The sequence below is a fragment of the Lycium ferocissimum genome, unplaced genomic scaffold, assembly GCF_029784015.1.
Source record: "Lycium ferocissimum isolate CSIRO_LF1 unplaced genomic scaffold, AGI_CSIRO_Lferr_CH_V1 ctg285, whole genome shotgun sequence".
NCBI classification, from domain to species: domain Eukaryota; kingdom Viridiplantae; phylum Streptophyta; class Magnoliopsida; order Solanales; family Solanaceae; genus Lycium; species Lycium ferocissimum.
Genome location: NW_026724299.1, coordinates 473,445 through 486,352, shown reverse-complemented (window position 1 = coordinate 486,352; position 12,908 = coordinate 473,445). Strand labels below are relative to the sequence as shown.

General features: G+C 34.4%; 1 protein-coding gene across 1 annotated transcript; it reads left to right on the top strand.

Moving 5' to 3' along the window:
• The first annotated feature begins 4,071 nt into the window (after window positions 1-4,071).
• On the top strand, window positions 4,072-11,522 carry LOC132043785 (uncharacterized). The gene is made up of 5 exons (XM_059434255.1): window positions 4,072-4,470; window positions 5,421-5,499; window positions 10,035-10,103; window positions 10,914-11,078; window positions 11,165-11,522. Exons 1-4 carry the CDS (start codon window positions 4,145-4,147, stop codon window positions 11,004-11,006), a joined length of 567 nt encoding a protein of 188 aa, XP_059290238.1. The 5' UTR covers window positions 4,072-4,144; the 3' UTR covers window positions 11,007-11,078; window positions 11,165-11,522.
• The last annotated feature ends 1,386 nt before the right edge of the window (window positions 11,523-12,908 follow it).

Sequence of the window (12,908 nt, the reverse complement as noted above, 5' to 3'; positions counted from 1 at the left end):
ATTTTTGACCCTTTTCCCTTTATATTTTTATTTTTATATATGGTGGATTACATGGACATTCTTTAAATATGTCATTAAATTTTATTTAGAAACTCGAACTACAACCTATTATGATTAAGCAGTTTGAACACATGATATTTTCGAGTCAAATTTCGTAAAGCTTGCGTGTTTACAAGAGCTTTGGAGCAACGGTAAAGTTATATACGTGACTTATAGGTCACGGGCTTGGAGGCTTGAAGGCACACTGGAAACGCGTAATTAATCTTTGCGATAGGATAGGTTATTTACATTACTGTCCTTAAGCGTGCGGCCTTTCCTTCCAAGTTGTCTGCTAATATAAGATGCTTTGTGCATCGGGACTATCCTTTACGTGTATTCAGACGTCTATTACACAAATAGGTTAATCACTTAAAATATGTCACCTCTTAATTATACGCATTTAGCCTCTGCAGGTGATAGATTTCAAGCTTGTTATAATTGGGGCTGATGTATCGGTAGTAATTAGGTTATTCTCTATCAAGTTTTACTAGTACTAGTAATTACAAGGAAAACCTCAACAAGCATGCATTACTTAGACGTGAATTTGTTCACGAAATAAATTCCTCATGTTATTGATTACCAAAAAAGAAAATCCTCGTGTTATTTGTCAGAAGTGGACTTCATTTTCCTCATGTTATTTGTCTGATGACAAAGATATTACCATTATGAGGCATTTCACATGAACTCCTCATGGGACAAGATTGTCATTTGACTAGCTTCTTTTTGACTTTCGTTAGTTTTGGCACACTGCCATATTTTGCTCAAAAATATCATTTGGTGGTGGACCTCACCAACTTGTACTATAATATGCGTATAATCCTAAAATATGATCTTATCACTTGCTAAAGCAACTTCATTACGACACCGTATAAGTAACTGATACCGACACGTATGATAGCGTGATGCCGAGTAGGGCGGTGACATAGGACACGTGGCGTAACGTCGTTCAATTTTGCGTGCCAGTGAAGATACAAGTGTGCTTAACGGGAAGTTTGGTTTGGGGCCTTATGCAGTGGGCCCCATTTGGGCCCTTGTCTCTTTGTCTCAAATTTATTTATTTTTTTGTTCTACGCGCTCTTAAGAAATACTTCCTCAGTCCCACGATAAATCTTAGTCAAAAATACACAGATTAAAAAATTAATAATATAATATAAAATTTATCAAATTGTTCCTATATAATAAAAATAAATTACTTTTTTCCTTTAGATTAGAGCATGCATAAGAAGTAAACCTTTTGATATTGAGAATCTAACAATATCAAGTTACTATGTGGCTTTTTTCAATCATCATTCAGATGCTACTTTATTGTTTAAGGATGGAATTAGAAAAAACTAATTAATTTATGTCTTGTTTTTTAAGGTGACACTTATTATGGGACAAAAAGGCTAAGGTGACACTTATTCTATCTATGTGTTATTTTTATTAATGATAAAATTCTACTAAAGGTAAAATGAAAAAAAAATTAATTATATTTTGAACTTTAAAATGTTAAATAATTTGAGATAATTATTTTTAGTGATAGAAGGAGGGAGTAATGACTTCTGTTTTTTCTCTTTTTGTCGTGACTTCACCGCTACGACTGGAATTTTGTGTAGAGTTCCTATTTTGGGAATTATAAAGCAAAAAAGTGAAAGAGTTCTGGCTGGATGCGCGTAAAGTCTTCTGGAAATTGTGCCTAATCTCTTAATATCAAATGAAAATTTGACACGTATGAAAGAGCTGAATCTGGTGGGCCAGAAGGACAGCAAAGCATACGGCTAAACAAAGTGAGGAATGATTGAAGCGAATTAATAAAAGGATAACGTACATTAATTAATAGTATTATAATAATGAATAATATTCAGTCTAATATGATATTTATATGCTTTCTCATATTATACTGAATATTATTCATTATTATAGTACTATTAATTAATGTATGTTATCCTTTTTAGTTCGCTTGCGCACCAATTCAGGAGCAGGACACGATTCTTAAGACTCAAAATGCAACTTACATAATTTTTTATCTAGCTATAAGGCTCCGAGCTGGTATAGAATACCTCATATGTTATTCTGTTACGTTTTAATTCAACATTTAGTGTATATGATTGCTTAAGACAACAAAATTCAATGGACATTTGGTACATCTAACATATTTTTTAATTTAAAAATTTTAAGATTAGAAGTTTTTTTTTGCTTTATTAAATTTTGCGTTAAGTCAAACTATAAGACTTAACAATTTACATAATTTTTTAATCTAACTATAAGGCTTCGAGCTGGTAGCACAGAATACCCCCATTTGTTATTTTTTTACGTTTTAATTCAACATCTAGTGTATATGATTGCTTAAGATAACAAGATTCAAGGGACATTTGGTACATTTAACATATTTTTAATTTAAAATTTTTTAAGATAAGAAGTTTTTCCTGCTTTATTAAATTTTGCGTTAAGTCAAACTAGAACACATTTAATAAAAGAGAGGAAGTACAATTAATGATGAATGAATTATTACCTTATTGTTGGTTAAAAATGAATTATATTGATACTAAACATAAAAAAAAGTGAATGAATTATTGGTGAGAAATATAGAAAGGAGAAATTTATGTTTAGAAGGGAATAATCTGGCAACAACAGACACTTGAAATTATTGTGTACAAGGAGAATAGATGACAAGAAAAGGAGTTGTCTGCTATATTTGTATTTTCTTTTCTCTTCTTAATTCTTTTCTATCTCTAAGTTTCTCTCTTTCCTGGCAAAATAACTCAAAGAAACATGAGCGAATTGACAGTGAAAGCCTTTGATTGATCAATAGACTATAACATTAAAGTGGTTGACATTTTATTTATAAAAAAAGTACTACTATTTATTTCAGCTGCTTTTACATAAGTTAGAACAATTATATCTGAAAATCAGCAAAAAATTGACCTTTTATGGGTGCAAAAATAGATCATATTCTATAGTGCATAGTTGTTTCTTATGGATTCAGAGTAACGAAAAAGACGAGAAGCTTTCACTCAAATGCCTTGTGGTTCCCACCTTTTGCAGAATGGGCCCAGCAGGGTATTGACGTAAATGTGTTAAAATTGGAGCACAGTAGATGACTGAAAAGGAATCATACTGTAGCTGCCATGTAAATATTTGTACGCCTTGACCGAATTACCCTTTTGCTTATCTCATCATGGTGCTACGTGGGGCCACATGCATGCATTTTCAAGACGGTGCGTGGTGGTGTGGGGCAGGGGTGGATGAAGATGAAGTGTGTATGATGATGGTGGTTGGGCGGGCGTGGAATTTGGTTTGGGGGTGCGTGGGTGCTGGGGTGGGATTTTTGGGTGGTTATTTTTAGAAAAATATTTTTTACTAATTAACTGAACATGAAAAAATAAGCAAGAAATTTATTTATTTTCACTAATTAAAAAATATGAGAAAATAAGTAAGAAATTCACTTATTTTTTAAGGACACATTTTTCGTGAAAAAAACATTTTCCTCCATAGCGATCACACCCTATGTCAAATCATACATTTATTCCTTAAAAAAATCCATGAAATAGTCTTTATAAATTAAAAATTGCCTAGAAATCTATAATAATTTTTTTTCCATAATCACAAAATACTTAAACATTTGACTTCAAATAATAGCACACTATCAAATAAATTAAGACGTAAAATAGCAATTACTCCATCAAACAACTTTCTTTGACTAGCAATAGAAAGAATTGTGTGACTTCCAAAATTGGTCAATCTACAAATAAATTGCCATTTTGTGTCTTCATAGTGTGCTATTTTATGTCTCAATGGCAATTTGTTTGAAGGTTAATCAGTTTGAGGAGTCAAACAACTCTTTCTTTTATTAAGATTTTTTTTAACTCTTTTCATATAGATTATGATTTTTTTTAACTCTTTTCATATATTATAAATTATTAATTATGTAAATTTATAATATATTTTATATAATTTTTAAATATATAAATTTTATTATAAAATATTTAAAAAATTTATATTTAAAATTAAGTTAAAGAAAAAGTCAAACTCTCAAATGGTGGCGAGGGAGTAACAATTCTTGAGTTATGACTTATCTACCATCTTTACCTGTAAGTCCGACAGTTGCAGCAAATAACAAACGGCTATGGCAGTTCCTACCTTAATCTCAAAATTGGCCCTTTTTCCTCAACCAAAACGAACCCAATTCACTACTAATTCCAAATTTCTTATCTCTGCAAAACAAAGATCCCAATTTTCAGCAACAATTAAAAGCAGCTCATCTCAAAACATGAAAAATGCAGCTACTATTTTGGGGGTCACTGGAATTGCTTTAGCTACAGTAATGGTAGGACCTGCTACTGCAAATGCTTCTGAAATAGCTGTAATGGGTTCTTCTTTACAATTCAATGAACCTTCTAATGCTCTCTCCTTACCTACTTGGGCTATTCATGTTTCCAGCGTTGTTGAATGGTATTTACTCTGCTATACACAAAGTTTGTACTCCCTTTTTTTGATTTATTTAGCAAGATTAATAGAAAGATTGCAACTTTTAGGGTGTGTTTGGTATGAAGGAAAACGTCCTTCCCAAAAAATAAGTGGTTTTCTTACTTATTTTCTGATGTTTGGTATGTAAGTAGAAAATATTGTCAAAAAAATTTAGACATAATTTAGGCAAACAACCAGTATGGGGTGGGTGGGGAGTAAGGGGGTGGTGGGGGCAGTGGCGGATTCAGGATTTCACTCAGGGGTTCGCAAAAAAACAACAAAAGCTAAATATGAAAAATAATGTTGTCCCTGGAATCGAACTAGAGACAATTTTGAATACTCCGGACCACTTGAGCTAACCTTTTGCATTTGTTCAAGGTATTCAAAAGTTAATATATGTATAAACACATAAAATTACCCTATATATACAATGTACCTTTTTGCCCGGCCTTCCCACCCTCTAAATCCGCCCCTGGGTGGGGGCGAGGTGTGTTGAAGGGAATGGGCGGAGCTAAGCGTACCAAAGGGTGGTTACATGAACATCCTTTGCTGTTATACCGTGCACATAAGTCAAATATTAGCTTTTATACTTGTACATAATCAGTTTGGAACACTCTTAGAAAAATTCCCGCCTTTGCTATTGGGGGAGGGTGGGAAGGAGACAATCACTGCGGAATACTACTTGTGGAATTTGTTTACCCTACTTATATCAGGAACTTATTTTCCTAGAAACAATATTTTCCAAAAATTTTAACCAACCAAACATGGAAAAATTCGGAAAATGTTTTCTCCTCCATACCAGACACTCCCTTAGAATGGACAGAAAAGAAAAAGAGTGCTAAATAAATTAGGATGAAGGAGTACGCTCTTTTTTTTTTTTTTTTTTGTGTGTGTGTGTGTTAAATGAAATGACTCACTAATACTTTGTTTAAAAGGGTTACTGCAATGGCTCTGGTTTGGCAATATGGTGAGAAGTCTGGAAATGCTTCTTGGAAGGGACTCTCTTGGGGCATGGTGAGTTAAAGTAATATTTTAGAGTTTGTGTAATTTTGTGCACACTGATTCATTAACATGCATAAAGTCGTAATTTTGGATAAGTTTTGTGCTTTCTGCTCTGAAATGTTCCGAAATTACCATGAATTGGCCAATGAGGGCACCTCAAAAGGTTAGGTCAAGGTGTTATAACCAAAAGAGTCACAGGCTCAACTCTCACCATCAAAAATTTCTTGGATTTTCTCCAGCTTTGAGGTGCCCTCATTGGCCAATACGAGCAACATACGTTATAAATGTCAATGGCATACATGTCTGCATTGATATCCATGTGTTTGTCTAAATTTATACAGAACTATAATATGTAAAAACACATGACAGATGGTGTGTAAACGATCATGATTGTTATATTAGATGATCTTAATCCGGTGCTCATTAGTGTGGAATGAGATGGCAGGTTAGTAAATCTGAGGCCTTTTGTAGTTTCATGTGATAGCTAATTAACTATACGAGGAGTTGAAAAAGAAGTATCAAGTACATGCATTGCATGAGATGTAACTCACGTAAATTTCAGCCTCCCAACTCATTGTTTTTCTCTTACGTCTCGGATGGCCATGGTAGTTTGGGGTGACTCAGTTAGCCTCTCAAACTTTCAACCCTTCCCTTTATCACTTGTCATTGAGTTTGAACCATAAAATCTAGAGACACATATATCCAAAAACTTTCAGCAATAATTGGTACTGATATTACCCACGGAGCATCCGTGACTCTCACAATCCTCTTTGGTTGGATACTTGGCGCTTCTTCTTGATGTTTGACCTCTTTCTCTTAATTTGCCTCCTCCAATTTGTTCTTTCTCTGTAACAGGTGGAATACTGTTCAGTCATTTAAATTTCCTTAGCAAGCAGCATTAGGATAGTAAAAAGGAAAATGCCTCAATCTACTATAGGCATCGGCTAATCTGAACATTGTCAAAAAGATAATATGAACAAGAGGGAGGTTTATTTATGGGGAAGGGGAACTTTTACCAGCACCAATTATATGCATTTATCCCTCCATCTCTCAAGTCTTATAATTTAGTCTGAACACCTTGTCCATTTAGCCGTTTCTAATTCTAAGCTGTTGCTTTGCCACTAAAAGCACTGCACTCCAAACTACCACAATCAATAAAATGATACATATCTACCTCAGCATTATTCAGATGTTGTTTCCTAAAAGTCAAGTGGAAACAAATATCAGTACAATGTGATGTTGTGGTCAAAAGAAAGTCTATGGGAGCGTATATATGTAGTTAAGAAAGGTAGTTCTTGGAGGGTGTTGGGGTTTATGAGTTGAAGAAAGTCGTAGGAAGGGGTGGCTTTTGAGATGCTCACCTTTTTTGCTCCATACTGAAACTTCTTGTATAGTAGTCGCAGTTTTGATAAATAATCTATTGTCCTTTGATTCTTGCTACTATATGTTGTTTCTTGTACTTCGATTATCTTATTTATCTGTGATAGCTGCTGCTTCTTTTTCTCAGACTGCTTTATCATGACTTTTTCGCTTTCATTAGTTTCATTTTCATATTGCTTTGAACTGCTTGTGCTTATCTGACCTTTTCTCGTCTTGTTTTCTCTTGAGCCGAGGGTCTTTCGAAAAAAACCTCCCTATCTTCCGAGATAGGGGTAAGGTCTGCGTACACTTTACCCTCCCCAGACCCCACATTGTGGGATTTCAGTGGGTATGTTGTTGTACTAAAACTTCTTGTATGTTTGTAAAAATACAACAACTATTACTTCCTTCGCCCCAATTTATGTGAAGGTGTTTGACTGAGAAAGAAAGACTTTTGAAACTTGCGGTCTAAAATTGGTCATAAATATTTGTGTGGTTATAAATCATCCCATGAAGGGTAAAATGGTAAGTTTGAAGTTAAATTGTTACTAAATATAGAAAAGTGTTATTCTTTTCGGGACTGACAAAAAAGGAAAGAGCTTCACATAAATTGGGACAGAGGGAGTACAAAAAAGGAAAGGCCATTGATGTGCTGTTTGAGTAGCTAATAAGCTTCTGAAAATAAAAGCCTTCAAATTGTGAAAATGTTGCAACAAGAAAGTTTAAAAGACATATTTTCTGTCTTTTGATGCTTAGTATTTAGTATATGTCTTTTAATTAGTAGTATGTTTTGAACTGACAAATTAGGTAAATCCCAAATCATCCAAAAAGGCATGATTTGTGATTCCAAATCATGATTTCAAATTTTTTTAAATGTAAAAGTTGACCCATAAGATATATATTGTAAAAATAGATCCATAAGTTGGTAGATATATTTACCAATCATGTTTACCAACCAATTACATCAAATATTAAAAGATTTACAAGTTGATATTATATTTATAACAAATTTACTCTTACCAAACATGTGGGAGGATTATATTAAAGAGTACTTACACTACAACTCATGTTCAATATTCCATTTTATTAAATTAAAGTTTGATCAATTGATGTTGTATTTTTTAGAAAGGCCTTCTAGTAGCGATTAATTTTGTTATGAATTACGACTTGCTCATTTGGTAAGATTGTATAAGAATTGGGAAAGTTTTGATGGTTTTCACAACTTGTGGGGTTTTTATGTCTATAAGAAAAAATACAACTTAAGAAATCCAAATTGCATGTCCAAACAAAACTTCAGCTTCAAATCATCATGATTTCATCTCATGAGGAGCCTTTTGGACATGATTTGAAATCATGTTTGGACGTGCAACTTGGATTTCTTAAGTTGTATTTTTCTTATAAACATAAAAACCCCACACCCCACAAGTTGTGAAAACCATCAAAATTTTCCTAATTCTTATACAATCTTACCAAATGAGCAAGTCATAGTTCATAACAAAATTAATACGCTACTAGAAGACCTTTCTAAAAAATGCAACATCAATTGATCAGACTTTTAGTTCAATAAAATGGAAAATTGAACATGAGTTGTAGTGTAACTACTCTTTAATATAATCTTCCCAAATGCTTGGTAAGAGTAAATTTGTTATAAATATACTACCAACTAGTAGATCTTTTAATATTTGATATAAATGGTTGGTAAATATATCTACCAACTTATGGATCTATTTTTATAAACTTATGGGTCAACTTTTACATTTAAAAAAATTGAAATCATGATTTGGAATCCCAAATCATGCCTTTTGGGATTTCATCTAATAGATGAAATCGCATGTCCAAAGGCCTACTAAGTGTTTGCATCATAACAGTTTGGTCGACTCTCAAACTAGATTGGGGGTGCCAGATTTCCATCCTAAGTTGAATGTGCTCAATCACACTAGCACAAACAGGAAATTAAGCTTCTCTTTTGACTTCTATGTTAGAGGCTGAATATGCTAGGTCATACTCCAGTGAATGAAGGAAATTAAACTTCTCTTTCCCCTTCTTAACTTTATCCGTTACGTGAAGAACTACTTTCTCGAACTTGTTTAACCATGCTGTTTCACATGGCATTTGTCAAGTAGGAATTATTTTTGATGAACCAGATAACTGGGCTGTCAAATATTTTGACCGGGAGTTAGCCTCTTTCATCCTTTCTCTTTATGAATTTTGGAACTTTCATCTTAATCGATGTGAAATCAACCGTTGAAATAAGTGTTAAAAAATGAAGTCCTTACAGTTGCTTAAGGAGGTGCGAGTGAGGTAGTCTCGCTGCCAATCATGTTATATGTCATGAAAAAGTGTCAATTAGGTGAAAACTCTTGAAACTTATGCAGAGGCGGATCTAAAGCTCAGTCTATGGTTTCACGGGAACCCAATAGCTTTTGCCCAAACCCTGCATATGTATTAAGAAATTCATTAAATATCTATAAATATTTGAACTGTGAATCCATTGTATATTAACTTGAGGTCGCCGTAGGAACGCATAAACTTCAAATCTTAGATCTGCCTGTCATTACTTACGTTCCCATGTATCTAATAAAAATTTGAATAAAAGAAGAGAAATATACCTATAGAGCAGTTTGATGCGCAAGTATGTCTGATGGGAATCGATAATTACTGGTGATCCTCTTGGTGCTTCCAACAGCTCCATGTTTGTACTCTAGAACTTTAAAGGAATTAATCGTCATAACTGATTATCTTTTTTTATCAGGTAAAGTAGAAGTTTCATTACGTTTGCATCCAGTGGATGCTGGAATTACATCAGTGAGCAAAAAGAAGTTGGGCTCCTTTACGATGAACTTCCTTAATCATCATAATTGACATGTGACTGCTGTTGTATAAGCTAATGGGAAAGTGCTCTAAAGTAAATAAATTTCATATCCCCTTTGTCAATTACCGAAACAAATATATCCCTTCTCTAAAAGTTTAAGATTTTAAGCATTTAGATGAGGTGGTCACACGATTCAACACTTTTATCCCTTTTCCTTTTTTGGGAGAAATGAAATGAGATCTAGGCTCTGGAGGTTTCGGAGTCTTGGTTAAAAACTTATTACATGCTATAGTGTTTTCCGCGATCATATATTATCTTACTTTTTGTACCATCTTATTGGTTCTTAGCAGCTTATTTGTACCACTTTTTGGTCTAGGTGCCCCTGCTAGGTGGAGCATTTTGTGCCTGCACATGGCATTTCTTTTACAACTCCGAGTCCCTTGAGGTAACTAGATCGATTCTTATATTTCCTCTAAAATAGGAATTTTTACCAATGCAATGAATATTAGGAGGTTACAAGAAAGAAAAAATAATATATGATCAATTACTGAAACTTATTCCAGAAATTCAATGATAAAATCATAACTACTGCGCCCGAAAAGGGCTTAGTTCAAGTGGCAAAGGTTGAGGGACTTGTGATTTAGGTCACATGACTAAGCCTCGTATTTAAGTGGGGAAGGATAGAGGGGCGGACCCATTATCCCTGAGTTATGGAGGCTGCGGTTGTTCGTAAGGTTTGGCCCCAGACGGATTGCTCTGTCATAAAATTATGAAAGAATACTTACCAGCTCTGCGTGCTATTTGCTTGCTTTAGCCTTACCACATCTGCGAATTTTGTTGGGGGGTGGGGTTCCTGTCCTCGTACAATGACATATTTCACTTGATGTAATACGAAGGGTTGTGATAAACTTGTAAACAAACCACCAACTAATCTGAAAGCAACAAACCACCAACTAATCTGAAAGCAAGTGTTTGGGAAAAAAAAAAAAAAACAGTGGAAACAATGGCTTAATGCTTCAAGGATTTTGTTTCGCCTTCCACTTTCACTCATTTGACGGAGATAGTAGAATATTTATCTTCTTTTCATAATTTAATCTGACTTCAATATATTTGCAAGAGCTGAGCATTCAAACCATAAGGCAATACACATGTGGCTTGTCCTTGTTTATATTTCTTTTTTTCACATTTGAAGCATTTCCCGGTATTCTTAGACAATTCTTATCTTGTTTATGATTTTAAATGACACGTGTTTCAGGTATTAGTTGCTTTACAAGCAGCTTTGACAGTTCTTGGTAATGCCACAATGTGCATCGCTGCATTCCGTATATACAGATCACAGGAGCAATAAAAAGTTTATTGACCATTGAGTTTGGTGTACTTCCGCAAATTTCATCACTCATTAAGCTTCTTTATCTACCTGGTACTTCATTTGGTTTCTTACACTCTATTCTTATGTTTGAATTGAACAGAAACTTTATTCATTGAAAATGTTAATCGATTTTGCAGAAGCAACATTGTATGACGACGAACTTTGTCACATATCACACATAGTTGACACAAAGTATATGGAAATAAGATAAAGTGGTTATTCCATGGTAGGACGTAAAAACCTTTGAGCAAGAATACCAGTGTGGATCGAGCTGTCCCTGGAAGAAAAATTATTCTGCCTTTTTGGTGGCTGGTGAGTTTGTCAAGATACTTTCTTGACTTTATCTTTTCCAGTTGCATTGTTGTACATTCTTTAAACTACTCCTTTTAGACATCTTAAGATGGCAATTATTGACTTTCTAGGAACTGTTGTCAAATATTTATATCCGAAATCTTCAACATTGTCCTTATTTATGTACTGTTTTATATTCTCCAATCACCTGCTTGCCTAGTTTCTTACTCATTGCTGTCTTGAGATGATATATGGCAAACTGCTAGCTGCCTGCAATTTGGCTGTATGAACACAGTGACATAGTGATTGTCTCTGTAATTGGCCTCGAGCTTATGGCGTCGCAAGACTATTAATCAATCAACTATACCTCAATCCAAATTAGTATTGGTTGTATGAATCCTCTGTATTTATCCCATTTTGTGCACTCAAGACTGCAGACTTATAAGACTAAGTGAAGCTAACTTTTGTGGAGTGGTCTTAACACAATAATATCGAATTTGCACCCAAGGGTGTGGCCTCGTGGTCAATGAAGCGGGTTGAGAATCATGAGGCCCTAGGGTCATTTCTCAGCGGAGGCAAAAACAGTAGGTGGTACCCATGTGTATAAACCTTGATGGACAGTGATACCCGGTAGCTGGCTAGCTGTGTTGGTGGGAAGATGGGAAGACAGGTACCCCATGAAATTAGTCGAGGTGTGTCACAGAAATTAGTTAGGATACCATGGTTATAAAAAACACAGTGATTTTAAATGCATGCCTTAATCCTTGAGTTTGTGCATGTTGCCGACAAATACACAACATATGTGCCCCTATGCTATAGAGTCAATTGGTCTTAAACCTTTGCTTGCTTAACAGTAGAGGTGGAATATTAAATAGCTGGAATTTTTATATAGAAGCCTTTTATGTGAGATAGAATCCTAAGCACAGTTTGGGTCAATGCATAGGGATGTGCTCTGCCTTTAATAATACCTTGAGGCCCAAAGTTAATTGAGTAATTTCAAATGGTATTATGATTCATGACACCATTTTGTTGACCTTGTGCATAACTTTTTATAGGCCAGTGTTACCTCTCCAAATACACACTTTGAAGTTTGACTACTTGTTACTTCCCTGAGCACGCACAAAATTGATATTAAACACTGTTTAAGTTTTATCCGCTAACACTGTAAGAAATGTTTACTCAATTAGGTAACTTATATAGGTAAGTAACATGTTGTAATTTGTTAAATTACACTAGCGGTTTAGGATGGTAAAAAGAAAGGCCTTATGATGACTACCTTGATCCGTTGAGCGAGAGCCCTTACACGGGACTCTTGGATCACTATGGTCCGACTTTCGTCTCTGTTCTACTAGTCAGTCTTACAGTCAAGCAGACTTATACCATTACGATCACGAGCAAAATTTAGGTTGAGCCTATCTTGAATGTTCGTTTTTTTTTTTTTTTTTTTGGTCTTCATGATATTCGGAAACTAGTTGGAATATGAACACTTGACTTTGCTAAGGAAAAACCAAAACATAAAGATCTATCAAGAACCCGCTCTTTTTGTATTACCTTCTTTTATTTGCAACTTGCAATGTGACTTTTGTTTGC